The following is a 26,439-nucleotide window of genomic DNA, read 5'->3' as shown; positions in this document are numbered from 1 at the left end:
TATGTTTATAGTAATAGTAATTCATAGTTACGTATCTTCTCACTTCACCGTTAGAGGACAACATTCAAATGAGTTGACATTTTATTATTATACTCTCTCGAATGTCACACTAAGTGTACTTTCTCAAAAATCATAGTATTGTAAGGCATAGCAATTATAGTGTTACCTATATTTTGAAATTCATTGTACTGTACTATTGATAAAATCTATTGAAGAAGATCAAGATGCTAAATGCAAAGCCAATGTCTTCCCAGTGTCTACGTATCTTACACTCACAATTTGCTGGAGATGCATTTTTAGACCCATCAAATATATCGAAGCATGATAATAGTGCTTCAATTATTCAACATCTATCTCTTACATATCACAATGTGAGTTTTATTGTAAACATAGTATGCCAGTACATGTAACGACCAACCGATCAACATTGAGTTATTGTTAATTACATCTTGCACTATTTGAAGCATACACTTACTATGATGTCATTTCAGAGAGTTGTATGGATCGTCATACTACGAGTGGTTACTATACATTTTTTGGATCAAACTTGCTATCTTAACTCTCTTGAAAACAATGTATACTAGTATCTCGATCTAGTATATAAATTGAGTGTCGTGCTCTTGCCAACACTGCAGCTATAGTATCTTAACTGGGGTATTTACTTCACAAGCTTGGCATATTTCTTCCGGGACCACCTATATATTGTATTATGACACCATTGGTGCGACATACTTAAATTTAAATCATGCCTTTTATGTACGAACAAAACACAGCGAAAATTAACTATCATTTCAGCTGGAACAAATTAGCACAGTTAAAAATAAACACCTCTCGGAGTCAACGTTCAGTTGGAACAAATTAGCATGTTAGCAGCACTATATCGCCGAAGGGAGCTTTTTCATTAGCAACGTAGAAAGAGCTTTCTGAAGCCACCTATAAATATAGAGCTTCCATTGAAAGTCTTTGTAAAAGTATACATCAGATTCCAGTCCTACTCCCCGTGAGGATAACTGGAGAAGCAAAGCCAGGGAGGGTAAACATCTTTGCAAACCTTCTCATATCCTTAAAATTCCATTTTGAAGGCTTAGTTCGGGAGTTCTATCGTCAATTTTCTGAATCAACACAGGCATATGTTTATTTAATCTTGTAAACAAATTGTCCTCTTTCTTATTTTTGGGTGAAAAAAAGAAGAAGAAAATACTCAGGTTTTTTACCCAAATGTCATAATTTAAATTTAAGAGGATTGTCGGAGTACTCGTTTCTGTACCCTCCGCATCCACCGGCAAACCGGTCCTCAACGCCTTGCCCTGGAGGCTGGAATCATATAAAGAAAGTGAGGGAAGAGAAGGGGGAGAGAGAGAGAGAGAGAGAGAGAGAGGAGAACGACATCGATCATCCCGATGACCGGATCGTAGCGAGAGAGGAAACATTAAAAAAGTCCCACATTTCTCTTTCTTCGTCTTTCTTGATTTCTTTCGCGATGGAAGCCCTCACGGAGCTCTGCGACCTGATCGCGCAAAACCCCGATCTCCTTTCCGACAAGATGGCGTGGATCTGCTCTCGCTGCCCTCCTCCTTCCTCATCCTCCGCCTCCCGCTCCCAACTCCACTCCCTCCTCGCCCTCGCCCGACTCCTCTCCCTCTTCCCCCTCCCCTCATCCTCCCCCTCCTTCGCCTCCCCTCTTCTTGACTTCCTCCGCTCCTTCTCCCCCTCCGCCCTCCACCCCTCCTTCTGGCCCCAGTCCTTCTGCCCATCTCCCTTCCTCTCCGACCTCCTCCGCTTCGCCTCCCGCGCCGCCGACCTCTCCCCGGATCTCTCCTCCCTTCTCGCCTCCTCCTCCGCCTACACCATCCTCTCCGTCCTCAACGCTGCCGAAGGCGACCCCGCCATTGCCCGCGCGTTCCTCGCCGCCGCCGCGCAGAACTGCCCCCCGATCTCCCCCGCGGACGCCGGCCGTCTCGCCGAGCGCCTCCTGGAGGAGTTTGGCTCGTCCGTTTCTGACGACTCCGACGCGTCGTCCTTCCATAGCACTCCGTCGAAGGGGAAGAGGAAGGAGGAGGACCGGGACGTCGCGGACGATGCAATGAGCGAGGCGGCTTCGTCGTCGAAGGGAGATGAGAGCGGTAGTGGGGGGATAGGGAGGAGGAGTAGCGTTGGATCTGCAGATGGGGGTGGGGGGTCGCCGGCCGTGAGGCAGGACGTGGTGGCGTTTGAGGAGGAGGATATCGAAGGGTTGGAGAGGCAGGAGATTGCGTTCAGGTTGTTCGGGCAGATTCTTGATAGGTCGGGGAGTATACAAATGGGGCATTTGGAGCAGGTCAGGAAGATAGCCGCGAAGCAGCTCAAGTCTTTGCCGGCTTTCCTCAAGGTACGTGGGCGTACGTCTTGCTTCAGATCATTTATTTTGTGAATCGCATTGGATTATACTTGCGCATTGGAGATCGTGTGACAAGAGTCATGCTCTGATAGCTTTTTGCAACTAATTTCGTTACATGATAAATCTCTATTTGTGTTTTGTTCATGTATCCACCAGAAACTTGAATTCATTTCCCTTGTTTCAGTTTGTTATGAGCATAATCTTGGGTTGACTTCGAATAGGTCTGGTACTGTCCTCCTGAGTACTTACTGTCTTGTTTAGCGAGAGATTTGACATTGTGTTGTTATTTTGCATTATTAGATTCGGAAGCGTGATTGGAGGGAACAGGGGGCACAACTGAAAGCAAGAATAAACACAAAGATATCATGCTGTCAAGCTGCGACTATCGTACAAATAAAAAGCCTCAACTCTCTGGAGACAGATGGTAAGTCCACCAAGGATGTGTTGCGTCGGACGCTTGCATCGCTCTTAGATGCTGCGGAAGCATGTATACTATCCTCTTGGCGAAAATTGAAGATCTGCGAGGAGCTCTTCAGCACGTTGCTCAGTGGAATCAGCCAAATAACCGTCTCTCGTGGGGGCCAGCTGCTAAGAGTGTTGCTTATCCCCTTGAAGCCACTTGTTTTAACGACATGTGCTCAAGTGTGCTTCTTGCTTTGTGTGTTAGTTTTATGGAGCATTTCCCGGAAAAAACATTTAGCTTGATTCTTGTGCTTGGAACAGGCGGATTTGTCGGGCAGTGGTCCAGGCGCAATGTTTGAAACTGTTACAAAGTTGAGCTGTGAGATTATTGAGTTTGGTTGGAGCAAGGATAGGGCTCTTGTTGACACTTTTATTATGGGTTTGGCTGCAAGCATTCGTGAACGAAATGATTATGAGGAACAGGTTACTTTTACCTTATCTTGTACTAAATATGATTTCTTCTTGAAATATCACCATGATTAGAACAGACTTCCACAATACTGTTGGTGGTGGTCTCTGGACACTATGGTGTGACCTGATATATGTTGGTACTAACACATATGCTTATCTAATACCGGAGTTCTTCAGTTCTATTTAGTTCTTGGTCTTGTCCTAATATTTGTCCCGACAGATTTCAGATATTTGCTTGCCATAAAGTACCTTTTCTTTTACCACTGATTCACTTGCATTTGTAAAATTCTAATAGTTTTTGCTTTTATTTAGTTTTATACTGGACAATGAATTTTGTTATTCTCTGTCAGTTGCGTGGTTCTATTATGTACTGTGGCCTACTGTTCCATAGTGAAGATTTAACTTTTTTTGACCTGTCATTTGAGTATTGCTTGAAGGTGAATTCTATAATTGGGAGAGCTGACTAATATGGAGCCTTCTATTCCAGGATGAGAAAGAAAAACAAGCAGTTCCTGTTGTGCAGCTAAATCTCATTCGTCTACTGGCAGACTTGAGTGTATCTGTCAACAAGTGGGAAGTCGTAGACATGATATTGCCCCTATTCATAGAAAATTTAGAAGAGGGTGATGCTTCATCTCCAAATTTATTGCGCCTCCGAGTATGAAAACTTTCCTTCAGCATGTACATGTTCTGTATCAATTTCTCCATCTATTGACATACTTTATTCATTAATCGGCACTTGTAATTTACATCAGCTAAATCACTGTAAATAGACTCAGTTTGTTTTGCAAAATTTCAGCTACTTGATGCAGTCTCCCATGTGGCTTGTCTGGGCTTTGAAAAGTCCTATCGCGAGACAATTGTCTTAATGACGAGAAGCTATTTAGATAAAGTTAAGACTGTGGGATCTGCAAATGATAACACACTACCACCTGAATCTACAACAGAGCGAGTTGAGGTCTGTTGCAGGTTCTTTCTGAAGCTTATCTTGAAAACCTGTTATCTGCTACAATCTTTTGAGCTAACTACTGCTTCAACCATATTCTAGACTCTTCCTGCAGGATTTCTTCTAGTGGCTTCACATCTCACCAGCCCAAAACTGAGAGCAGACTACCGCCATAGGCTATTGTCATTGTGCTCTGATGTGGGACTAGCTGCTGAATCAAAAAGTGGGAGGTGGAATGTTATATACTCGATTCATCTTCAGTCTTCTTGCTTTTTAAATTTGTAGATACTTTAATCCAGCTTAGGGAGCCGCGGATATGCTCAGGTGTCTGTCTGTTGTTTTCTCTGAATATGCCTTTAGGCTATCAGCTTTATGGTTTGAGAATAGAATATGGAATTTCCTTCTATACCAGTCAGTTGTTACTTAACAGTCTTACATTCATTCCCGTACACTCAAAATAGGGTACTGTTGAAAATTTCTTATTCGTGAACTGTTTGGTTTGAAAATGTTTTGTTGAATTTCCATGTACCGCTAGTGTTTTACTCTTTCATCTCAGTTAAATGGGATTCTGTTTGGTGTAATATTCTTTTTGACAGGATAGATCCAAATGACTTATCAACTTCCTTAAAACTTATTTTTAAACCACGCATCCTATACGGTGTTTCACACCTAGGTTGCTTATAAGTCCCCTTTTTTTGGACTAAATGACACAAGTAAAAATATGGGCTGGTTGCTTGGGCTGTTGGGCTGTTAAATTTTCCAGTAAAGCTACTCTGTCAACAACTCGACTCTTTCTTTTCTCTCTTCTTTCTTTCTTTCATTTAACTATTAGTTTTTTATAGTGTGCTTAATTTGATATTGATTATTGCAGGAGTGGTGCTGATTTCTTAGGTCCTTTACTTCCAGCAGTTGCTGAAATATGCTCTGATTTTGATCCTGCTTCCAATGTCGAACCTTCGGTCTTGAAATTGTTTCGCAACCTGTGGTTCTATATTGTTTTATTTGGATTAGCTCCTCCGATTCAACAAAATCAGATGCCTTCGAAATCCATTTCCAGTTCATTAAACAGTTTAGGAAGCATCAGTGCTGTTTGCCTTCAAGCTGTAGCTGGACCGTATATGTGGAACAGTCTATGGTCTGTTGCAGTGCAGCATATTGCACAAGGAACTCCACCCCTGGTAAGTAAGATCTGATGCAGCTAAAAGGGACAAAAGGTGACTGTCCTTCTAATTATTGAAGTTCTTTTGCAGTTGAAGATATATATCTCTGCAAACATCTGTTGTTTGATATACTTTTATTCTGCCCTTTATATGGTGGCCAGTGGCTACTGTCTTAGGCCATTACATTTGTTGAAGAATAATTGATTCTGCATTCTGAACTATTAGACCCATTGAAAGCTTCTCACATCCACTTTATCAAGATCTTGTGAAACCAGTACCAACACCAGTTTTGACGAGTAGAATTAATTGGATTTGAGAAGTGAATTTCACTTTATGCCATATCCGTCAGGGATGTGAGTGGGTGTAGATTAATGGGAGAGAAGAGAAGTCTTCTCTCTTCTTGAGATGGCCAGCATTTGATTGTTGATATCTTTGAAATGCCTCTTTGTTCTCAGGGATGTCCTTTTTGTATGACTGAATTCTACTCTTATATTTAGCCTCAGAATTTTGGACGGTTGGACCACTACAATGCTAGCATGTACTGTTCTAGCTATGAAAAATATTTTTCAAACTTTATAGTTGCACTGAATCCACTGATGAAATAATCTTCCAATATTGTTTGACTGGAGTCACTGGACACAGAATTGATTCCTGCTTTTAGGTGTTTGTGTGGGTTTTGCTATTTGATACTTTTAGTTTTTACCTGTATATCCGTTTTACCTTGGTCTGTGACAGGTTGTGAGCTCAGTGAAATGGCTTGAAGATGAGCTAGAATTAAATGCTCTTCATAACCCTGGTAGTCGTCGAGGTAGTGGCAATGAGAAGGCTGCTGTAGGTCAGCGAGCTGCACTTTCTGCTGCTTTAGGAGGTCGAGTTGAGGTAGCAGCAATGAGTACAATTTCAGGTTCAAGTGCCATTTTTTTGTTCAGAGCTTCTTTTTGGTTGTCTATAACCTTTCTAGAAATTCCTAGAATTCTCATACGATTTGTCCTTTATCTTTGTGTTGAATATTTTAGATACAAAATGTTGCTAAATACCTTTTTATGGTATCTTATATATTCTCTTTTTTCTTTTCATCAATAGGTGTTAAGGCTACATATCTCCTTGCAGTTGCATTTTTGGAGATAATTCGTTTTAGTTGTAATGGTGGCTTACTTTCTACTAACTCTACTTCAAGCAAATCAAGAAGTGCATTCGGTTGTGTTTTTGAATATCTTCTCACTCCGAACTTGCTGCCCGCAGTCTTTCAGTGTTTGACAGCAATCGTTTACAGGGCTTTTGAGACAGCAGTGTCATGGCTGGTATTTATCTCTTTCCAATGGTTGAATTTGTACTCTTATACAGGAAATTACCTCCATAAGATTGTAATGCTCTTCATTTATGGTCCTAATAGTCGTTATCAAGGTTCTGAGAATTGGGATTGAGATTAGGAACAACCTTTTGAAAAAATGATATGTATAGGCCGGTACGACATCATACTATTTTTAATTACATAAAATTCAAAAAATTATTTAAAAATATAGATTTTTTTTAATTTATAAAAATAACATGAAAAATAAGAAAAATAAATATTACTCACATATGAAGCCAAAAAACTTTAAAAAAAGCTCACTTAAAAATATGATAAATTCCAAGCTGAATATAGTAAATTCTACACTCGTAAATTACTGCTGTAGAAATGAGATGATAGATCTCTCTCTTCACTGTTTTGCAGCAATAAATGAGGGAGAGAGCAAGGAGGAGTTAAACAGAAGGAGAGAGAGGAGAAATGGATTGCGAAGTCGATGAGCTCAATGAAGTATTAGAGAGAGAGAGAGAGAGATCTATTTTTGAGTCTGACCTAAATCTTTAAACAACTTGTATTGGGCCTTTTTGGCCGATCCCGAACTGACCAAACATGGCCCCGTGTGGGAGCGGGATAACCAGATCTTTGTTAAACATCCATACTTGGTCATTACTCCAAGTTGTTAAACATGCAACATTTTTCATCAAAGATAACCAGATCTTTGTTGGATGTCTTCCATGGAATATGATAGAATAACTTTGGTTTTTACCTTTTAACTTGTTCCAATGTTGGATTACAAATGTTTTAGTATTTAGTTTGTTTTATATAACATGGCTGAAAATATGCTAGTGTTCCTCTGAGGAGAACTACCTCATAAATTAAAGATGTTCAAGATGATAGTTACTTTTCATGAAAAGGAAGCAAATCCAAGGTAGTAAAGCATTGACAAGAAAATGTAAGATGCATTCAAGCTTGGAACATACGATATCAAAAGTACCTACCGTCAATTGTGCTAATTTGCTTAAGAGCTGTATTACATGACGTTGTTTAGGATGAGGTCTGTCGGTAACATGCACAAGTTGCCAACAAGGATAGTGTTGGCCTGGCCAGCATGGACTACCTTAGCTAGCTGGCATGGTATCATGAGAAGCAGTTTCATGGGACTTAGAGCTTCATTTTTGCAGGTTAGATGGTTAGTCAAGGACATAAAGCCTCTGACTAGTAGGTCATGGTGTCATGGGGTTTGCCTTTTCTTTTCTTTAATTCTTTTCTGCTAGAAAGTCGAGTTCCAGAGATGAGTATCCCTTAGCCCTTCTATTGGATAGTCTTGAGTAGTCCTATTGTCCCATCAACAGATCGTGAGTTCATAATTGCTGGATATCTTAGGTTTCTCTATTATGTTATCGGAGCAAACAAATCATAAATCAAAAGCCAGAAATGAAGACAAAGTGACAAACGGTTCAACATTTTGGAAATCAGCTCCAAGTTGGAAAGGTTGTGTTTGCAATCTACAGATAGATATTAGTTATCCTGCAAGATTTGTCTCATGTAAACATGGCAGACAAGTTGAAATTAGAAGTAGAAGTGAAGTTGCATCTCTATCCAGTATCCATTTTACACCATGTTTCAGGAGAAATCAAGAACTGCCAGTAAAGCATTCACCCATTCTTACATTTCCAGTACATTGATATTTTGAAACAGCCTGGTACTCTGTCAAAGATATAAAACTGATTTATTAGTGGGAGAATGTTTTAACAAAAGTAAACTGCAAATTAACTAGAAATAAATACTCTAATGGGACTTATAATGTAAATTAGATATATCTTCATTTTACAAAAGAAAAGAAATCAAGACTCTTGGGTAACTGAAGTTAGTTGATATGGTTGGCTATGAAGGAGCCATCAAAATGGCTATTGGGCATCCCAAGTTGGCCCAGAAGATCTCAAGACTCTAGGCCTTATTTGTTCATTAATGATTTTCTGCATTTTAGTTTGGCATTCATGTATCTGTGAAACCAGGGTGACCTTTAGTTTGAGTTCTGGAGCCCTATTTACAGTCAACTTATATTAATTAAAGGTTGAGAGCCGTTTTAGGTTTAAAAACCCTGTTCTGATGTTATTTCAGGTGACTATAAGTAAAAGTTTCAAAGCAAGTGAGAAAGAAGAAAAGAAGAAACTTGTGATGGAATTTTGTTGTCCTCTATAGATTGGATCCCAACTGTCCACCAACTGATTGTAACTGCGTAATATTGAAGTCTACACTATATCATAGTTCACTGTTGGCTTCCACTACTGAATTTGTTTAGTTGCATGTCAACATGCTTGCATTTCACTGGTGGTGAATTTGATATAGCTGTTAATAACCAAAATTAACTCTTTTCTTGTCAAGCTTGGAAATACCACCACTGCAGTTTCCCAGATTTTCTTATACTGTCTGATACCTAACTGAAATGGCATATTATTCATTGAACATGCAGGTTTAATTCCTGATCAAGTTTGCTAATGATTCCATCATAATTATTATTTTTATATATTTCTTATATCCCACCAATTTGATTCATGGGAAACATAGTATTGTTCCCAGATTTTCTTATACTGTCTGATACCTAACTGAAATGGCATACTATTTATTGAACATGCAGGTTTAATTCCTGGTTGCTGATGATCCCATCATAATTTTTTTAATCAATTTCTTATATCCAACCAATTTGATTCATGGGAAACATAGTATTGTTCCTTTGAATACCTTCTTTCAGAATTACATGATTTCTCATGAACTCATGCTTTATAAGTACTACCTTTATTTAGCTATAGACATTGACTTGGTTGCACAGTAATGAACCTGATTGAATATCCAGGAGGAAAGAATATCTGAAATAGGACAAGAAGCTGATATAAGGGAATTGGTTCTTTCTGCTCATGCATGCTTCCTCATAAAGAACATGTCACAGAGGGATGAACATGTTCGTGATACTACTGTTAACTTGTTGACTCAGCTTAAGGAAAGATTTCCACAGGTTGGTGATATCCTTCTGTGGTATACTAATTTAACTTACATAGCTTTTAGTTCTGCTGGAGAATGGTAATTACATTGCATCTGCAGGTTCTGTGGAACTCGTCGTGTTTGGATTTGCTTCTAATTTCAGTTCATAGTGAGATACCTTCTTCTCATGTTAATGATCCTGCCTGGGTTGCTACTGTTCGTTCATTGTATCAAAAGATTGCTCGTGAATGGATAACTAATGCACTGTCATATGCTCCATGCACTACACAAGGTCTTCTACAGGTTTGTGAAAAAATTGATAAATTTAAACCAGAAGTCTACAATTCTTTTTATTTTACAGGATTTCTCTTAACTTGAAAAGTAAGGCCATTTGAGCTGATAATCTAGATACTCTTCATCGTTTATTTTGATAGTGATGCCATATTCTCGATCAACTATCGCAACAACAATATTTTTAATATAGATACTAGCTGCAGGAGCTTGGATTAATTATATATTCTTGGGTTCTTGTGAATTTATATTATATTGTCATTTAACATATTAATATATGAAGACATTCTCCTCTATCTGATTGATATTGTTTTTGTTGGAAATTCACATCTATAATGCTACTGTATTTACTCTGTTTAATAGATATTTTGTACCCAACTAGTGTTCTGTCATGCTCACATGGTGTGGTGCCATTCCATGCTTACTTCAAATAAACCTAATTTGAGGTCTCTTTCATCTCTTTCCATACCACTTTGCATTTTGATGCTTGATCTATACAAGTTATACTATAAGATTTTAGAAATCAAAGGGAAGTTTTGGTATTCCCGAAGGCGCTAGCCCTAACAAAGAGGGTCCTAGAAAAATCGGGAGAATCATGAGATCATAATCTAATTGCGTATGCCACACTAATATGTAGTGTCGAATGACTTTAATTAAGCCTCTAAATATATTTAAGGCCCTAGAAAGGTTTAGAGATTGCTTTTTGGCATGTCAAGACTATTCAGTAAACTAACAACTAGGGTGAAAATGAGTTAGATTAACTTTGACCCGATCTAGACTAGATTCAGGTGAAAAATTTAATTCTGACCCGGATACCTATTCGGACACGGGTATATCTTTTAAAAAACCTCGAATATGGATATGGGTCAGGTATAATTTTTTCAATATTGATACATATGTCAAATAATTCGTTTGCCTGCATATTTTTTGAACAATTTACAATTTTTAGTTTGCTTATTTAAATGATGAGTATTGATATTATTACTAATAATATGTTTTTATATTATTTGTAGAGATTGATTTTGCTTACTTTATATGTATTTGATAAGCAAGAAATGATTTTCTTGAAACTCTTAATATTTTGTGTTAATTGTATCCAAAAGAAAGGTTATAATTCATTTAAAAATTGATCTGTGTTCGTTTAAGTTCCAATCTTCTATTCGAAAATTATCTGATATATATTCGAAAATTATTCGTATCTGTTTGGTTAGAATATAGTTTTAAGTTTTGCTATCCGTTCATTCTCCTTAATTCAAACTCATATCCGAGCCAAAAATATGAATCAGGATGTGGTTGAACACTGTCCGATTTGTGTCTGATCTATTTTCACCCCTACTAACGACATACCAGCTCAACACGACACATGGCTGCTATAAGTACTGCCGAGCCATGGTCAGCATGCCTTGTGCTATTGGTGTGGCAATCCCAGGTTTTTTTACACTATGATATTCTTAGCAACTGAAGTGTTATCTATTAAAACTTTGGTAGTTTAGAAGTATCGTAAACAAATCATCATTAGTTGACCTTGTTTCATGTAATGATTCTATACATAATGGCAGTTTATTGGAGAAATCTTGACTTCCATGTAAGATTTGGCTGTTCCTGTCAGGTTGTTGACATGGTTATCAGCGTTATATCAATGCATTATATGACGATATATCGCAATACTTTTTTGTGGAAAATGAAACTGTGAATTTAGATACTAAACTTCATGTTAGGTTTCTGGCATGAATTTGATGGGATGGATGATCATTCGACTATCTATTTTTAATCTCATGCACTGAAAGTGTAATAGGAATTACTAATCAAGCATAATTTGAGGCATTGTAATTGTAATCTTGTTAGAATGTGTGAATATCAGAGATTTTTCTCTTTTTCTGAAGAGTGGGATTAGATTTGATTGAGCATTCACAAAAGGGTACAGGGGAGAGGGAAGAGAAGAGAGGGAGAGTGGGGAAGCAGGGTGAGGGTGAGAGGGTAAAAGCTGGGGTGTGGGAAGACTGGCAGAACCCAATTACAGAAGTGTGTGAATATTAGAGTTATGTTGGTCAGATAATTAATTGAGAACTTATAATTTAGATATGCTAATTTCAACTATCTTTTGGCCTCAGTTGTCTAATTATCGGTTGTTTTCTACCTTTTGCTATTCTTTTATCAGGAAAATTTTTGCAAACCAAATGCTTTGCAAAGAACACAACATGCATCAGATGTGGTTTCCCTTTTGTCTGAGATACGAATATCCAGTGGGAAAAATGATTGGAGTGGTATTAGGACAGCCAATATTCCTGCAGTTATAGATTCTGCTGCTGCAGCATCAGGAGCAAAAAAGGAAGTATCAGAAGGCTTTATTTTGGAAGTGCTCTCAACTGCAGTAGTGAGTGCGACAGTGAAATGCAATCATGCTGGGGAAATTGCTGGTATGAGAAGGTTCTTTACTAGCATAGGAGGTTTCGGTATTGGCATTTCACCTCTTGATTCACGATTTGGTCTGGGCCCTCAGTCCTTGAAAGCAGGAGTGGTCTCCCCACATCCACACCTTGGAAGGGAGTCGTTTAATGAAATCCTTCTTACAAAATTTGTCCAAGACCTTCAGCAATTTGTCAGTAATGCAGAGAAGGGTTTACACATAGAAAAAACCGAATTTCGTGTAACTTGTTCGCAGGCTACTGCACTACTTCTATCAAATATGGTAAACTTATTGTTTTTTGTTTAAATGATGAACCTCTCTGTGCTTTGCACATTACGACTAGAACTTTTTCCTTTTCTCCATTTTCTAAACTTAATTCTGAATGCTAATAATATACGCCCAGGATTCTGAGTCTGAATTAAACCCGGAAGGATTCTCTCAGCTGCTGCGTCTTCTTTGTTGGAGTCCTGCTTATATTTCTACCCCGGAGGCAATGGATACTGGAATTTTTATATGGACATGGCTAGTTTCTGCAGCACCTTCTCTGGGACCACTTGTTCTTGCAGAACTTGTTGATGCATGGTTGTGGACAATAGATACAAAACGTGGTTTATTTGCATCAGATATGAGGTTTGCTGGTCCTGCTGCAAAATTGAGACCGCATCTCATTCCTGGTGAGCCTGAGATGCTGCCTGAAAAGGATCCAGTTGAAGGGCTAATTGCCCATCGACTTTGGCTTGGTTTTCTCATTGACCGTTTTGAGGTTAGGAACTACTACAACTTCCTAAACTTTATTTTGTTTTTTCCCTTTGCTCTTTTACTTGTCTTTCTTCCTTCTGTCGTATTGGTGCAGGCAACCCATCAAAATGTGAAATTATCTGAATCTTTTGGCTTTATTTCAAGCTTTTCTTTGCACCTTATTTTTGAACTTGAAATTCATATCCTCTGATTAGGGGTGTAAATGGTTTGAGTGGCTCATGTCTAAAATATTAAATATTATTTTATTTTGAGTGAACACATTTTAATCGTCTAAGAGAACACATTTTAATAGTCTAAGAGACTATCTATAAAGGCCATTTCAAGTTTGTTAGTTTCCAATATGGGACTAAAGTGGAACTTCATTTAAAAACAAACAACACACTATCTTGAAAAATGGAGAAAGTAGGATTTGAACTTGGGTACCAACTGTGCTAGATATAATAATATATTTCGAACTAATTTGAGCCGAGATCGAGCGAGCTTACTCTAGCTTGGCTCGGCTCGATTAAGGTTTCGAGCTAAAAAACTCAGCTCGGCTTGGCTCGACTCATTAAGAGCTCGAGTCGAGCTCACGAGCTTTAGTAAAATAAGAACTTTCAAACTTTGACTTAATTGTGAGCTCTGATAGTAAACTATGCCATATGAATTTTAATCTCTGTTGTCTGTTAGCCAATGGACTACCATATCATGAAATCATGGTCCATTGATGAGTAGTGATTTGAAGTATTGAAAAACAGAAAATTAATGTCTGTAGTACTTTGTAATTTAATACACAGACTAATTGCTACAAAAGGGGCTAATGCTGGTTTAAGCTTTTCCTTGAAGCATGAAGAGTCATTCTTGTCTAACTTTTGTTCCTTGCATGGTAGATTGACACTTTTACTAGAAGGTTATGTTAGTTTCTTTTGAGACAAGTTGTCATGTTCTGACTAGTCAATTAGTTCCTGTAAATCCAAAAGCATGGTTTCTTGACTTATAAGAACAATTTGAATCATTTACTTAAAAACATTTAACAAACTACCTGAGTAACATTTATATCCTTATAAGGATGTTCCTGCTAATTAGAAATTCAAAATTCAAATGTTTCTCAAGATATTTTGGTAATTTATACGTATCGGTCAGTCCTTGTTGTCTTGTAGCTTGTAAAGTCTTTTAGAATAAGTGCCTAAGAATCACTGGTTTCCACATTTATGTTGCTTTTGTCTTTTACAGTGTTCAATGATTATTTCACTTTTCTTCTTTACTAGTACATCTTACTCTTTGTTGCTGATAGGTTGTTCGACATGATAGTATTGAGCAACTTCTACTTCTGGGTCGGATGTTGCAAGGAATGATGAAATCACCTCTGCATTTTTCTCATCATCCTGCTGCAACTGGTACATTTTTCACTGCAATGCTCCTTGGGTTAAAGTTCTGCTCATGTCAATCCCAGAATAATTTGCAGAAATGTAGAATGGGTCTTCAGCTGTTGGAGGATAGGGTTTATCGGTAATAATTGCTTTTCCCTGTGCTTCTGCTTGAGTACTCTTCAGCTGACACTCTTTCATAGTTCTTGTATCTAATTACTTTATATTTTCCCACACACATGCTTATGCGGACCTTCCTAAGTGTGGTTCTACACTTCTACTAGTAAGGAATTGTTTATTAGGAAAGAACTGGATCAGTGAGCTTTGTCAAGCTACTCATTCTAGCCTTCTAGGTCTTATTTAAGAATGCAGTATCCTTATGCATGCTTTTTTTTAACTATTAACTACTTTTATGTAATTTTTATCATGATCATAGGGCATCCTGTATTGTTGGCTTCTAGGGAGACAATCTTTTACCTAGAAATATCTAAAAAAATGCTTCTAGATAATTCCTAAAATACCTCTAATTCCAAGTTATTTACAGAAATAAGGTCAATTTGATTATTTTTATTCCTTATTCCAACTATCACAACCAAACACCATTTTATTTCATATTTTTATTCCATCACTTATCATTCTTTTTGCAATTAAACACAAAATTAGAATTGGAATACAAATTTTATTTATTCCTGAATAAGTTATCTTTTTATCTCAATTCCAATTTTTTCTTATTTCGCAACCAAACGAACCCGTAGTGTTTGATTTATACATGTTAAGTTTCTTCTTGGTTGTATTTCTTTTATCAATGTACATTTCATGTCGATAATGCAATTGTAATTCATTTTTGCTGTATTTCTTCTTTTTGTGTTTTAGTGCTGCTTTGGGATGGTTTGCTTATGGGCCCGAGTGGTATGAAACAAATAGCAAGAGTTTTACCCAAAGTGAGGCTCAATCTGTTTCAATATTTGTCCATCATCTTCTGAACGAGCGAGTGGATGGTTCCATTGATTCATCTTTGAAAGCACGAGGACGCGAAAATGAATTTATGAATATGGTATATATTCAAGTTTGCTGACTTATTCTCTTGAAGATTCTTGTGAATTGTTTGGCAGGGTAGAAATCCTTTTTCCTTGGTGCTTTTAAATTCATTTGTACACTTGCTTTGCAGACTGATCTAAGCCATCCTGTATGGGGAATGATGGATAATTATGCCCTCGGAAGGGAGAAGCGTAAGCAACTTCTTATAATGCTTTGTCAGTATGAAGCTGACAGGCTTGAAGTCTGGGCACAACCGTTTAATATGAAGTACTTTTCAGTAAATCATCTGGTTCATTTTTATTTAGTTACTCTTTTCTACTTCCTAGTTCCATTAATCTTGTCAACTTTTGTCACATTGTGAATCATCTTTATCTATGGTTATCCACAGGGAAAGCACATCTTCTCGCAGTAAAATTAGCTCAGATAAATGGATTGAGCATGTCAGAACTGCATTTTCTGTTGATCCTCGTATTGCATTCTCGTTGACAGCAAGATTTCCTACTAATTCAACTGTGATATCCGAAGTAACTCAGTTAGTTCAAGTATGTTCCGTATTGTTTTATGTGCACATTTTTAAAGAATATTAAGTAGCATTTCTGGTTCCATGACTATAATAAAATGAGCTTGCAAATTCAAAAGATTTTTTTTTTTAACCATCTGCTGTTGGTACAAGAGGAGAACCATTTTTCGGGAATAATGCATTTCTTCCTTAGTTCCTTGCCTCTATTCGTTTTAGCCTATCTTCTTTTAACCCTTGAAATCTAGATCATAAAATGGTTCTTTGAGATCCACAGAGAGATTCTTTTTCTCCTTTTGTAGCGGACAATTTCATTAAAGTTCTCTTTCTAATTTTGTTAAAGTTTTCTTAGACTTTATAATAGCAAGCCAAAATAAAAAGTTGTAGAATTTTGAACTTCTTCACCATTTTGACAAAACAAATGTGCTGCTTAGCTTTTATGTCATGAGTTGTGACAATAACACGTACATGGTTTCTTTGTTGTGATTTCCTTATTCTTGCTTGATTCTATTTGTGATATCCTTTTAAGTCATGTATCCTATCCTATGGTTTAATTCCTTCAAATGTAGAGCAGCTTATGATGCACCCCTTCTCTTTTCTTTGGTTGCCTTTAGTAGCTACTAAGCCATTCTCAAATTTGCTGGTTCCCTTGAGTTCTTTGAGTTAATTATATTCCTTTCTGAAATCCAAACGGTGTTTACCTTCTCTTGGTATAATTTTGTCCAATAAATGCGCTACTGATCATCAGTTGCTAGGATTAACTCTTTGTATCCTACCCTGCTTATGAAGAAATTGGAGTATTACACATAAATTTGGCAAGTGACTCAAGAAAAGCTAGTTATCTGATAACCTACCCTACATAAGACAAAGTTATTTTTAACATTTAATTTGTTATGGATAGACCAGTGGCAGTAATGAGTAAAAAGAGGACTTTTCCTTTTTAATGGGAGAGAAATTTGTGTTGCAAGTTTCATTGTGAGGACAATCATCTTTAAATAGTCCTGAGAGTTTCTGTTTTGTTCTTTTCCTTAATTTCTCTTGGATATTTTAATTTTAAAGCAGTTGCATCATCAACTTGAGAAAAAGTTATCATTGGATTCATACATTATTTTATAATGTTCTGCTAAAATATCTCCAGTTTTATATCTGACATCTGTTGATTATTTTGCAGACCCACATATTAGAGATTCGTACTGTACCCGAGGCATTACCCTTTTTTGTCACTCCAAAGGCAGTTGAAGATAACTCTGTACTACTGCAACAATTACTGCATTGGGCTTCCTGTTCTATTACCCAAGCTCTGGAATTTCTTACTCCTCCATTCAAGGGCCATCCACGTGTTATGGCCTATGTTCTTAGAGTATTGGAGTCTTATCCACCAGAACGTGTTACATTTTTTATGCCGCAGCTAGTACAGGCTCTCCGGTACGATGAAGGGGTGAGTTTTCTCTGAAAGAAATATTTATTTCAGTAATTATGTCCGTACTTGATTCCTATCAACGCATATCTTACAATCCTAGTTTCTGCTTGTAACGCTCATCTTTTTACCCTGACTGTTTTCTGTCTCTCATTCACTCATTGCAATTCTTGCAGAAGTTAGTCGAGGGATACTTGCTTGGAGCTGCCCGAAGAAGTAACATATTTGCTCATATCTTGATATGGCATCTCCAGGTGAAGCTTTAATTCTTACTGAATAATTGTAAGCCGTAAGCACAGCATTTGTTGTATGATTTTATCTCTAATAGATTTTGTTCTCAATTACTCACACATCAGTCTAATTGGCTGAACTATTTTCTTCTTTGATTTATTGTGACATTTGCTTGCAAACTGTGAATGGCAGGGTGAATCTTGCACTGTGGATCCTGGAAAAGAAGTAGATGGTACAAAGGTAAGAGGTGAAAGGTGTTCCTTTAGCTAAGTTGTATCCATGATTCCATGAAAGCTTTGGCATGCTTTGTACATGTGATTTTGTGTTTTTACCCTGAGAGATTTTCTACTTCAATGATAAGCTCATCAAGACTTTAGAGTTCTTTGAGAAAACAGGGAAACAAAAGTATTCTGCATTCTGCAATAATATTTGATATAGTGAACCAAGCCAAGACAAGACAATTGAATTGTAATTCATTTAAAGATTGTCTAGGTAATTCTTGGGCTGTGGTAGAACTTGAAAAGTCGCCCTTTCAATAAAGTTGGGGATAAAAATTCTAGGAATACTAAATCCTTGCATTTCATCATGTAGAGCAGTTAGCTTTTGAAAAAGGTTAATCAATGTATGTGCTATAATTTATAATGTTATAGCAAAAAAGAATGCATTCCTGATATTAAGTGATTGACATCACTCTTTGGTAGAAGCATTGGTCACAAAAATCATGGTGTCCTGGGACCCCTAGGAAGTTACAGAGGTTGCACAAGACTTAGGAAAATTGTCAATTTAAACAAACTAGTTTTCTGGAAGAAACAAAAAAACAAATGTCACTAGAAAAGAATCACCAGTATGATTCCTCAACTAAAAACGTAATCCAGTGGCATTACAATGGAACATATATCTTCTTATATGCTCGATTATCAACTCTGGTGGAACTTTTAAGCATTTGTATTTGCAAGAATAAAGCAAATGGACTAAAACTTTAATCAACGAACAACATATAGTATGGAACCTTATATTGATTATCTTGTGTCAATTCCTCTATGATTAACGTAAACCAGGAATTAGTGCTGAATGCTGCTGTAAGCCAGAGGTATATGGACATAGTCTTGCCGCTGCAGGCTGTTTTGATTTTCCTCAAAATAGTGGTAGTCTGTTGTAGGTGGCTTCAATTTATCAACTGGAGGGGCATTTCTTTTTTGGAACTCATGGTTTGGTTTTGTGTGAATCAATAATTACCATATGAAAGTTTCTCAACGTGTCGCTTAACTTCTTTGCTTTTGTAACTAGTTAGCTTTTGTAGTCGATCTAGTCGAGAGACCGGAATCCTTTGTAAATTGTCAAATCTAGTCTCAGTAACCTCAATCTGTCAAATGAAATGATAACCACCAAAGGAAGCTCTTCATCTACAGTCTATAAATGCTGCGGCTTTACAATATTCATTTAGATAAAGAAGATCAGAAATACTTGTGATAGCCTGTGAATGCTTCTGTCGAGCTCAAATGTTTTCTTAGCAACTTCTTTGCATAGTGCAGATATGCCACAATGGTACTAATAACTTAGGATTCTTTTAGCAGTGAGTAATGTTTAGTGTTGTCTTTAGTCCTTACTTTTCACTCAGATTTTATTGCATTCTTTTCAGCAGAAATTATCATTTTTCATTTTTATTTTTAGTTTCTAATGCTGCACTTGCCTGAGTCTATTTTTCTGTTGTTTTTTTTTCCAGACCTTCCAGGCAATACTCCCTATTCTTAGAGAGAGAATCATCAATAGTTTCACTCCTGAGGCTCGTGATATGTTTGAAAGAGAGTTTTCCTTTTTTGACAAAGTCACATCTATTTCTGGTGCTCTTTTTCAACTACCTAAGGAAGAGCGAAGAGCCGGTATTAGAAGGTATATGCTTGGATAGAACTTATGTCCTTATATTTTATCGACCTAGTGGGCTTGATATGATAAGTGGAAAATTGTTGGAATGCTGGTCTGGGAAAGGTTGGATAGTTCTCAAAATTGATGTTTGTTTGCAGGGAGTTGGAAAAGATTAGTGTGGAAGGTGATGACCTCTATCTGCCTACTGCAACAAGCAAGATTGTTCGAAGCATCCAGGTTGACAGTGGTATTCCACTTCAGTCGGCTGCAAAAGTTCCTATAATGATTACATTTAATGTGGTGGATAGGGATGGGGATCCTAATGATGTGAAGCCACAGGCTTGTATTTTTAAGGTAAGCTGCTTTAGCTTTGGCTGTTTTGGCATCAAAGTTCTAGAAACAATCTGTTCATGATTTCTTTCTTGATATCATTCACCCTTTCAATTCCGACCCATGGAAAAGTTGTATATTTTAAGGTCCCATTTGGCAAAAGTGGATAAAGGGGATTATCGGTGATAAATCCTCTGTTATCCCAAAATTCATTGCCAAACAGCTTATAAATTGTTGGGATAAAATAGGGGATAAACTTTGTATATCCAGTTAACATTATCCTAGGTTTTGTTTGAGATAAAAAATGGTTTATCCCACTCTTTTATTGAAAAGGAAAAATGATTAATTTGCCCTTGGTAAAATAGTAGAATGACCAATCTTTATCTCAATTTAGATACAAATCCTTACATTGTAATGTAATTATAATATACTTAGCAATATATTAGAATATATTTACAGTAAAAGTCAGTATTTTGAAAGCAGCCAAGGCTGCTTTGGTTGGTCAGAGCACTGACCTGCTCGCAAATGGAGTAGGTGTTGGTGTTTTGAATGGTTGGGCCAACAAGGCTGCCTGTCTTCTTGTTCTTCTTCTTCACACTCTCACTAGCTTACAAAAGGCCACGTTCTATATGACATGCACTGTTTTTTCTCTCCTCTCATTAGCTGTCATGCACCCAACCATTATTTTAGACGCATTGACAAAATACATACATACATACATACATACATATATATATGTATATATATAATTATGTACATATTTTGTGTTGAAATTGTAATTGCTTTTTATGGTTGTAAATTACACTTATAAAAGTTTTATATATGTAAAATTAGTATATATTATATATCATATTATTATATATAATTATTTTTATTTTTTTATATATTAAAAATGCTAGGCCGCCTTAGGTGTTGGCCTATTTGTGATTAGGGGTGTAATCAAGCCGAGCTTGATTGGACCTAGCTCTAATCAAGTTTAAATTAAAAATAATTAAGCTTGAATTGAAATTATTTCAATTCGAGCTAATTTCTAGTTCGAGCCTAAACAAGCTGTTCAATAAGCAATTTCAAGCCTTAGTCAATTCAAGCTAAATTTCGAGCCTGATCAAGCTTGAATTAAATTAAGTTTAATTTAGGTTAAAATCAAGCTTAAAATAAGGTCTAATTCAAAAATATAAACTAATAGCGATATTTATGAATTTAGAAAAGATATGAGAAGATCAAAATTTAAAACTAAACTCTATAAGATTAGATTACATAACAATCCACTTAAGTAAATCTTAGAATATAATAAAATTATAGTATAGTATAGAAGGTATTACTCATATTAATAATAATAATAATAATAATAATTTGAACCTGTTTGATCATGTCGGTTTATGATCAAGTTTGCTTGAAATTATTTTCGAGCCTATTTTGAAGATCAAACTTAGGCTTGAAATCATCTTCGAGCTGAGCTTGATTGAGTCTTATCGAGCCGAGCTCAAGCCTAATTATTTTGATAGCTCTAGTCAGCCTTCCTCCTTGGTGCTATTCAGTGAGTTGACTTCCTGCAACTTGTGCTTTTCAAAATATTGGTTAAAATGTTTTGGTATGGGATGCTCATCTGTGACACTATTTGTGATGGTATTCATTTATTGTGTAAATTATCGTGAATTTAATAAAATTATGTTTTGGTCAAGAATTCTAAAATTAATCATGAGAAGGTTATATAATAATTATAAAATAAAATAGTAATTGATATTTAATTTAAACCTATTTTCCATCTTCCTAAAAAAAAGAAAGAAGGAATATCTATTTATGTTAAACTAGGAAAAGAGCAATAAGGGCAATTTGATTATTTTTATTACTTGTCTCAACTTTCACAATCAAACACCATCTTATCCCATATTTTTATCCGAACACTTTATCTTTTTTTTGCAACCAAACCCCTAACAAGATATTAGGATTAAATCTTTCTTTATTCTGGGATAAGTCTTCATATTATCTTGATCCCAATTTTTCCTTATTCCATTGCGCAATGGACCCTAAGTAAATTGGGTTTATTACTTCTTGAAAATTATGCATGAAGAAAAGGAAAAATTGGGTTTATTATTTCTAGCACTCACATTTCATTTGTTTTGAGAACTGCATTTTGTAGTTCTGTCAAGATACAAATATAGTGTCGATGCAAACTATTTCTTAATTCTTACTACCACAGGTTGGTGATGATTGTCGGCAAGATGTTCTTGCTCTTCAAGTGATTGCGCTACTGAGGGACATATTTGAAGCTGTTGGGTTAAATCTGTACCTCTTTCCTTATGGGGTATTACCCACTGGGCCGGAACGAGGCATAATTGAGGTGAACATTCATACATATATATACCTCGGTGATGGTCCTTTCTCAAGTATAGATTCTTGCTACAGTAATGTATATTGGTTATCCCTTTTATGTTTGTCTGAATGAGACATCTTTTTGCATATGCTTGACCTCTTGAGGAACAAGGAACACTATATGGGAGTATTTTATTCACGTTTTAGATACTTTTGACCTTTATATATCCCATCTAGTGTTTTAAGTATTATTATATTTTTGTCATAAGTTTTGCAGACTAGACTATTTGTACCAAATACTTGCTTTTCTATATTTGGAGCTCTGCTTCTTGTTAGACAAAGATCTGAGGGGTTTGTTCTGGAGTTATCTAGCAACTTGTGCAATCTTATGTTTAACTTACCACTCAATCAATTTTGTCTATCCTATGTTGTTTCACTTAGTAGTTTCAACTTTCAACTACGAAATATTGCTCAAGAGCTAATTGTGTTCTTGTCATCAATTTTCTCTTTTAATCGCTGCAGTTTGCATAAGCTTAATTTGACCTACTCTACTTATTTATCATTACTGTGCAATTGCTGCAATACTTGGTTATTAAAATCAGTGTTGATATTTAACCTTAGAAGGTATGTTCTTGATTGTCTATCTCATCTTCATATTCTTTCACCTCTATGAGACCTTGCAAAGCATTTGTTGATTGCATTAACTTTGCATCAAGCAACTAAACTAGAGTGCATCATAACCTGCTTAGGGATATCCATTAGATGAGTTAGGGTAGGTCCAAATGCTATTTGGGGCTAGGCCTGGACGTCAAACAATTTCCATGGGGCTAAGCCTGACCACCCAATCCCAGGCTTGGCGTAGAAGCCTGATCAAGCTTGACCTAACTTGGAGATTTTATTTTCTTCAAATATCACCCATACCACTCTTACCTCTTTCATGGGGGATAGAGGAGTGGTGCGATCAAAAGGAGGTTGGGAGAAGGGAGGTATGGCCAGTCGGTTGGTGAGGGAGTGGAGGCAGAGCCAATGAATCTGTCGCAAGGAGGGAGGAAAACCTGAGGGTTTGGTGAAAGGGAGGGAGGAGGGAGTTCCTTTGCTGAGGACAGGCCCTCAATCTGATATTTCTGTGTTGAGTCGCACATCTCTTGTCGCTGAGGTGCCATCACACTCATATATAGAGGAAGAAAATTGGTTTTACACACAAGTGCTAGTGATTTATTGCATTCAATCTGATACATTTTTCCTTTACCTTTCTTTCATACCATCATTTAATTCAACGACTGCTGGATTTGGAAAGATGTTTACCCTTAGGATGTTAATACTTTTTGTTCACTAGTTTACTGCGTTCCCTTTTTATGCAATAGATTTTTCTCTTGCATGTCATGAACAAGACCTGTCAGCATTTCATTTGGACTTGGGTCCTGCTGCTTTTTGTCCCAATTTCTGGGTAATAGAATTTGGAACTAGTTCAGTAGCTCTTGGAAAGTAGACAGTTCTAACTTCTAATATCTTGATTGAACCATCATAACTCATATGTGTTTCTCATTGTGCCAACAAATGCAGTTTTTCATTTGCCATTCTGGATGATGTCCATGAACATCTTCCGATCCAACAACAGAAACATGATTGTGGATATTAATGAATTTCTATTTACGTCCTGGGGACTAATAAATTTGCTTTCATCTCATAAAATTGTACCTGCAAAGAGATCCTCTAGCTGAGATATTAAAAGTTACAGTTATTTTGTTCTATCATCCTTCAGCAGTGGCTCTATAAATTGTACATGGTTGCTATTTGTCCCAATGGACAATTTTGTTCGCTTTTACCGTGGCCTATTGGCTTCTCTCTGTGACATGCTATTGTGAGGTTAAACGCACTAAATTGATTGCTCATTTTCTTATGTATATATAATTCCTTGCATTGGAGCGAACATTTTAGATAATTTGCACATGACGATTTCTTTTTCTGAAAAATTTGATCAAGCTGTTATATTTTTGATTCAGAAAATGATTCTGGCATGCAGATTTACTAATTTAGCAACATTGCAGGTTGTTCCTAATACTCGGAGCAGAAACCAAATGGGTGAAACCACTGATGGTGGTTTATATGAGATTTTTCAGCAAGACTATGGTCCTGTTGGTTCTCCCTCTTTTGAAGCTGCACGTGAAATGTTTATGATCAGTAGTGCTGGTTATGCAGTTGCTAGCCTTTTACTTCAACCAAAGGATCGGCATAATGGCAATCTTCTTTTTGACAAGTATGATTTGTTTATTCTTTTACATGCATTTGTAAGTAAAGATGGTTGGACTCATCCCTTCATCTATTTACAGCAAGGGAAGGCTAGTTCATATAGATTTTGGGTTTATATTGGAGACATCACCAGGAGGAAACATGCGATTTGAAAGTGCGCAGTTCAAGTTGAGTCATGAGATGACTCAATTGCTCGACCCTTCTGGATCAATGAAGAGTGACACCTGGATCCAGTTTGTCAGGCAAGTTATTCTTTTCTGTTAGCTGTTTATTGATAGGATCATCATGCGTCCTAGTTGTGAATACTTGAATGCTTGAGTCTTAAGCATTTCCAGATTAAATACTGGCAGAGTAGCATATTCTTTGAAAATACTGAAATGAACTTTCTCAAAAAGAGTTTTATAAATGAACTTTTCGCAAAAATTATTCATAAATGAATGACTTGAAGGTTGTCATGGAAGGAGTAATCCATTTACCCAATAAGATTACCCTAGTTGAATTAGCATTTTAGTACGGAGCCAAACTTTTGCTGCTATTGCCCAAGTGTCATTCGATCATGGCTATGCTCTTCACATCAAGAGAGCATCAGTATAATGCTTCTATTTAAAATATCTATGACAAGTTCATTGTGGTAAGATATTTGTTCTTATGTATAATTAGCTAAATGGGGCAACCTCATGGACTATCCATAATTTTGAGAACAATTGTTTGTCATGAGACTTTATACCTGTCAATGACCAATTTCACGTAAATGATGCAATTGAAGCAATCACATGTAAAACCCAAGCCATCTTTTGGTATGTATAACCTTTTGTTTTCCTGTTATGAAGTCGCCGTATCTATCTTGGTCATCTTTTCTAATTGCTGCATCCTTCTCAGCTTGTGCGTCAAGGGATACCTTGCAGCACGGCGACATATGAACGGCATTATAACCACTGTGCTGCTGATGGTGGATAGCGGACTCCCATGCTTTAGCAGGGGAGATCCTATAAGTAATCTTCGGAAACGATTCCACCCAGAGATGAATGATCGCGAGGCAGCTAATTTTATGATACGAACTTGTGTTGACGCTTACAACAAGTGGACGACGGCTGGCTATGACTTGATACAGTACTTGCAGCAGGGGATCGAGAAGTAGTAGGCATCTCCTCTTGTTTGGATTGTATATTGCAAATGAATCCATTTACACCATGTAGCTAACTTATTATTTGGTTCTATGGCTCGTGAGGCTGTGAAATGTAGAAGAGTAACAAAGATTTTGTAACATATTAAACGTTTATTCTTTCTTAGAGAAGTATAAAATATATCTTCCACAAAAGAACTGGTTTATGTTTTCTTCTCCAATTGAAGTACTGTTATTTGATTAAGGGAAAAAGGTACATTAGACAGAATCGTAGAGAAGTAATTGAAACTTTCAAGATTTCCTGAGTGCTCAGTTAACTTGAAGTTTTCTTTGAGAAGAACAGAGAATACTATGGAGTCAGTATTAAATAGAGATTATTTTGTGTGCATTATGATGGCTAATATAACTAGAGATTGCCTTGTGCTTTCACTTGATGCTTGTTACCTGTGCTTTGAGCCTTAAGGCTTAAACCCAAGGAATAAATGTTCTCAGTAGGATTTTTCTTTTACTGGCTCAGAACATATAAAGTGAGCAGAAGTGTACATGTCCTTGGCGGCGTTAAAATATAGAAAAATTTTAAATAACATTTTCGTCAAATTTTTTTATTAACAACGCCCCATCTTTGAGTAACCCAACCCTTTATTTTTTTCTTATAATTTTTATATAACATTCTACTGTTCTTTGACTAACTGCCATTAATCCTATCTATAGCTTATATAATTCTATTCATTAAATTACTAAAAATCCTTTCTTTTTTCCTATTCCGACTCATACTAACCAAACATTTCAAGTCATATCTCACTCTTGATTCATCTTCCCGGGCAGATTGTACTATAGCTGGACTGTTCACAAAACTATATAATACCTTTTTCCTTGCAGAAGCTGAGGCCCCAAGGCTCAATATCATAGCCTGTCCAACTTCACTATTGAA

General features: G+C 36.7%; 1 protein-coding gene across 1 annotated transcript; it reads left to right on the top strand.

Moving 5' to 3' along the window:
- Positions 1-886: 886 nt before the first annotated feature.
- LOC140786250 (phosphatidylinositol 4-kinase alpha 1) lies at positions 887-25,703 on the top strand. Its single transcript, XM_073134544.1, has 26 exons — positions 887-2,368; positions 2,678-3,019; positions 3,101-3,262; positions 3,738-3,908; positions 4,050-4,208; positions 4,299-4,426; positions 5,068-5,374; positions 6,092-6,260; positions 6,440-6,657; positions 9,499-9,657; positions 9,744-9,926; positions 12,073-12,603; positions 12,725-13,084; positions 14,354-14,568; positions 15,300-15,480; positions 15,595-15,731; positions 15,853-16,006; positions 17,153-17,419; positions 17,575-17,652; positions 17,822-17,869; positions 19,353-19,519; positions 19,651-19,846; positions 22,023-22,163; positions 24,184-24,392; positions 24,466-24,627; positions 25,265-25,703. The coding sequence occupies exons 1-26, from the start codon at positions 1,481-1,483 to the stop codon at positions 25,521-25,523; spliced, it is 5,991 nt and encodes a 1,996-aa protein (XP_072990645.1). The 5' UTR covers positions 887-1,480; the 3' UTR covers positions 25,524-25,703.
- Positions 25,704-26,439: the final 736 nt, after the last annotated feature.

Source organism: Typha latifolia, chromosome 4 (genome assembly GCF_019914945.1).
Source record: "Typha latifolia isolate L0001 chromosome 4, TyphaL0001v2, whole genome shotgun sequence".
NCBI classification, from domain to species: domain Eukaryota; kingdom Viridiplantae; phylum Streptophyta; class Magnoliopsida; order Poales; family Typhaceae; genus Typha; species Typha latifolia.
The sequence above is the reverse complement of the archived record's forward strand: the minus strand, read 5'-3'. Positions and strand labels throughout refer to the sequence as shown.